General features: G+C 43.0%; 1 protein-coding gene across 1 annotated transcript; it reads right to left on the bottom strand.

Moving 5' to 3' along the window:
* Positions 1 to 287: 287 nt before the first annotated feature.
* On the bottom strand, positions 288 to 4509 carry LOC148419090 (keratin, type II cytoskeletal 8-like). Its single transcript, XM_088422381.1, has 9 exons — positions 4006 to 4509; positions 2632 to 2840; positions 2041 to 2101; positions 1818 to 1913; positions 1574 to 1738; positions 1290 to 1415; positions 919 to 1139; positions 796 to 836; positions 288 to 638 (listed from the first exon to the last, which is right to left on the bottom strand). Exons 1-9 carry the CDS (start codon positions 4453 to 4455, stop codon positions 385 to 387), a joined length of 1623 nt encoding a protein of 540 aa, XP_088278507.1. The 5' UTR covers positions 4456 to 4509; the 3' UTR covers positions 288 to 384.
* Between the last annotated feature and the right edge of the window lie 459 nt (positions 4510 to 4968).

The following is a 4968-nucleotide window of genomic DNA, read 5'->3' as shown; positions in this document are numbered from 1 at the left end:
AAAGACGAAACAAGAGACAATGTATCTGGACAATAAAGTAGCTAAAGAAAAATGTTCAGATTACATGCACTCGTTGTGTTTAGTGTCAATAAAGCTTGAGAGTTCCTCTTAACACGTCCAACACACGTCGGCGTTTTAAACGAACACAAATTCCACATTCACTGACAAAAGAGAACAACCTTATAGATGGCTTAAGCATTTATTGGCTTGAGGAAAACCTATGCCACAGGGCCATCTAGTGGCCAGATACATGAATTGCCATGATGACACTGGCAAATGATGTGTGTTTCCCGCTTGCTGATCACAGATTCTTGACAGCGAGCGCAAAGGTAGACTTCTAATGATCTTTAAAGTAATCGTGTGTTTTTTTTCCAGCGAAGAAAATCACTCTGCCACAGCTTCAGCCTCCACCTGCTCCTCAATAGTTGCAGCCTCTGTGACAGCCTGTGCCTCCTCCTCCTTCTTCTCTTCGCTAGTGCTCACCACAGTTTCTGTCGTGGTGACTGCGGAGGTGCTCTTCACCGCCAGAGTCTCGGTGCCAGACACAGAACCGCCGCTCGCCTTGACTGTGCCAGCTGAGCTACTGACGTAGGATGGAATACGGCAGCTCTCCAGCCCGTAAGCATTGTAGTTTACAGCTGTTCATAAACAAATGTGAATGTATATTAGAAGTGTAGCAAAAATCAGAACATCTGTTTTGAATCTTTGAATCAAATTGTGTAACTTAACTCTCAGTGAAAATAGGGGCTTTGTTTTTTTTTTTTTTTTGTTTTTTCAAATAAATGAAATACATACATGTCATCTTGGACACGTTGGTCTTGATTCCAGTTGCCAACCTAAAAAGACAAATAAACCTTAATAACAACACCCAACAACCTGTTTGAAGAGAAAAAAGGGCTGCATTCATCATCATCACACCTGTCCTCCTCTCCCTCAAGAAGTTTCCTGTAGGTGGCGATCTCAATGTCCAGTGCCAGCTTCACATTCATCAGTTCCTGGTACTGGCGGACCTGCAGGGCCATGTCCTGCTTGGCTCTCTGAAGAGCCTCCTCCAGCTCTTGAATACGGAGTTTGGCATCCTTCACAGCTAGCTCGCCTCGCTCCTCAACCTCAGCGATCTGGGCTTCCAAATGTTTGATCTGATAACGGACAAAAAAAGAGGAGACTTGATAATTAGTTGTTATCATTATCTCTGCTTCAATGTTCTCGTACGGCAAGATCTCGCAACATTAGCACGCCGCAAAATTTCTTTTTTTTTTTTTTTTAAATGGTGCTGTTCCATTCCTCACCTGTGATTTAACCATGTCAATTTCGGACTGCAGCCTCATAATTCTGCGGTTCATGTCAGCAATTTCCGCCTTGGTTAATTTCAGGTCCTCACCGCATTTACCCGCAGACTGTTGCATCTCGGCATACTGTTGACACAAGGAAATTAAGAAATTCATTTAGTCATCAATGGCACTGAATGAGGTGCAGATCTCTATTGAAAAAAAGATTACTTCCATGTATATGTGAATGAACATTTTCATGGGTCCTCAAAAAAATGCATTGTCCTATCATAATAATACACTACCTTGCCCTTGTACCATGCTTCAGCCTCAGCTCTGCTTCGATTGGCGATGTCTTCATACTGGGCACGCACTTCAGCAACGATGGCATCCATGTCAAGATTACGGCTGTTGTCCATCTCCACGACAACGGATATGTCCTTGATCTGGCATTGTAGCTCTTGGATTTCCTACACAGGGAAATGCAAAATGTGAAACTGATATGCAGATAATCAGTATACAGTAGACTGGTCAAAGTAGGTTTATTACAGCATCATATATTTGTCTTAGGAAGTCCAGCTCATCAGACAGCGCATCAAGTTTGGCCTCCAACTCCGCTTTGACCAAGAACGCTGCATCTGTGTCCTGCTTGGCAACAGGCAAAAATAAGAATGCATCGTTGCACTCTGCGGCAAATGTACAAACGGATCTTGTGCTGAAAGCCTAATTTCAGAGTGACTATTACAAAAATGGTCAGCTGGCCTGAACACACCTTCTTTATGAGGACAAAGTTGTTCTCACATTCATTGCGCTTGTTGATCTCATCCTCATACCTAAAGAAATAGAAAGAGTGATGTACAAACACGGTATTATGCCTCATTTTTATTCAGACAGGAGTAAACAAAAAAAAATTGGGCGGGGCAGGGGCAATTGAGCCAGATGGTTTGAAAATAATTACCTTTAAAAAAACGAAACTACAATAACTGCACTCAAAATGAGAGAATTAATCATCATCCACGTACACATTAAGTTTTTTTTATAAAATAGGGGTTGTCATAGGAACAGATTCAGTGAGATTAATTACAGTCATAGCTAAAGAGTTATATTTTGTAATTCAACTCATTTTTTCATGTCTGCTGTATGCTGATTAGATCCATTTTCATGCTTCTTGTGTTTGAGGGTTGTGGATTTGAAACCAAAGGCCAATCACTCCCTGCAGTGGACATTGATTAGCTGTCATTGTTAACCTAATAGGCTCATGTTGTGAGTGGCGGGAGGAAGACGTGACAATGGAAGAGCCTGTGAGGGTTTTCAGTCCAATGAATGGTAAATTTAACTTTATTAAACAATGGCGTCGACTCACTTGGTCTTGAAATCCTCAACCAGACTGGACATGTGATGCAGCTCAGATTCCAGTTTGATTTTTTCGTGGCCCAGGCTGTCCAATTGCCTGCGCAGGTTGGCGATGTAGGCCTCAAACATGGCATCAATGCTAGAGCATGTTGGGGTTTGCTCCTGAAGGAGTTTCCATTTGGTCTCCAGCATTTTGTTCTGCTGTTCTAGGAAGCGTACCTGAAGAGCAAAAATATTTTCATCAACAATAGTCTTCAGAAAAGGGCATTCTTGACCACATAAAATTCACACATTCCTGAAGAGATTCAAATAGAATGGACACAAAGGAACAAACCGCATGGAATGTGGTACAGTGGTCTTTCAGAATGTGTGACGAGAAGATAAGAGCGATTAAATGAATAGCTTCACTGTGGGGCAGCACAAAGAAAGCCATGAAAAAAATGCCTCTTCTGACACCACAGCATCCATGTCATGTCAATTATTACTCACTCAACTTGGAGTCACAATGCAGCTTTTACCACATATGGTGGTATTTCCCAATTGTTGCTCCTTTACAACGTCTCCATTCAATGTGCTCACCCTGGGTGGGGGCTTGGGCAAACAGAACAAGCGTGTGTACGATAGTTCCACAGTGTAGCATTTTTACTGTGCAAAGAACCTGCGTGATTGATTCACAGGTCAACTACTCGCCCACATTTCTCTGGGAGGCCTCTTTAAACACAACCAATGCATGATTTACAAGGCCCGACTTTTAGATGACACATGATCAATCACTGACTGAGGACATGTTTTTCCATTTTCCTACTGATTATGATTTTGCAAGAATTAGAACAGGTGTGTGCCATACATGTGTTATTTATTCAACTTCAGAACTACATTTTTAGTGTTTATCTCTCATCATGTTTTTATTTTGCAACTCCAGAAAATAGATTGCATAACATCAACTTTTTAATTTCTGGCATGTCTGCTGGGAAAATGTGTCACTAATGATGATGTGCATCTATGCAATAAAATAAAGGCACAATATTTTGCAAAGGGGTTAGTATATAACAATTTAGCAATAGGGTACTTCATGTTTCAATCAATTTGCTCTTAATTTGAAAAGAAAAATGTACTGTTCCTCTCACAGAATTAAAACACATTAATGAGATTTATTAATACCTGCAAAAACCCTGTTACAATTTGCCAAACCGCCTGAATCGTCTTCACAAAGCCTGAGGGGTACCTCGTGTCCCCTTTAGTCTTAAACAAATGGAGTGGACGTAATGCCCTGTTGTGTGTGGCCATAACTGTTTGGCCTGGAGTCTGAAAACGGCTTTGTGAGCCAACAAATAAAAACAATACGCACTCCGACACAACTAGATTCTTAGTACTGTTGACTGACCTTGTCAATGAAGGACGCAAAACGGTTGTTGAGGGTCTTGATCTGCTCCTTCTCCTGGATGCGGACCGACTGGATGGTAGGGTCAATGTCCAAGTTCAAGGGGGCCAGCAGGCTCTTGTTCACGGTGACTTCAGTGATGGGGGCCACCGCCTCTTGAGTCATACCGCCGACCATTCCTCCACCAAAGCCCACATAGCCAAACTCTAACCCACCTGCCCTTTGGCCTGACCCGCCAGCAACGTACCCGCCAACCACCTTGAAACCCCCAGCGCCAACGGCAGCACCGCTGCTGCCCACTCCACCATAGGAGCCGCGGACTACACAGCTCTGCCTGGCACCAACACCTCGACCACCATAGCCAGAGAAGGAGCGGCTGCTGAAGCCCTGACTGGGGCCCCTGGATGTGGACACGGTGGAGAACGTGGTGGTCTTCACAGCTCTGGCAGACATGGTCACAAAATGATTCTGCGGCGGCGAGGTGTGGCGAGAGGAGACTCGGCTGAAGATAGGAGAGTCTGGCAGATAGACCGTCCCAGGGGTTTGGTTCTATTTATCTGAACAGGGGAGGGTCTTTTCTCGTTCGCGATTGGTCATTGTCATGAACTCAGGAATATGGCATGAGGTGTGAGGATGGGTGTGTTGTCAAGGAAGAAAATCACATCTTGTTGCACATTTACAGCCAATTGTTTTAGTGAATTACAAGACTGTAACTCATAGTTGTCCGTAAAACCTCACTAGAAATCTCCTATTACAATATTCGTGCATAATATGAACTCACTTGAGCTTAATTTGCCTTTTTAACTTGCCTGTACATCGATTAAGATAATGTTGGCATTAAAATACCCTTTCAAATATCCAAAGTTGCAGCATCAAGTCAAGTTTGAAGCGCCACATCAATTTATGACCACCTCTATGTTACTTCACTTCTCATAGGCGTGACATATTAACAACTAAATTGTCTTC

This window comes from Hippichthys cyanospilos, chromosome 9 (assembly GCF_059441005.1).
Source record: "Hippichthys cyanospilos isolate Australia breed blue-spotted pipefish chromosome 9, RoL_Hcya_1.0, whole genome shotgun sequence".
In the NCBI taxonomy this organism is placed as follows: Eukaryota; Metazoa; Chordata; class Actinopteri; order Syngnathiformes; family Syngnathidae; genus Hippichthys; species Hippichthys cyanospilos.
This window is presented reverse-complemented; position numbering and strand designations above follow the sequence as displayed.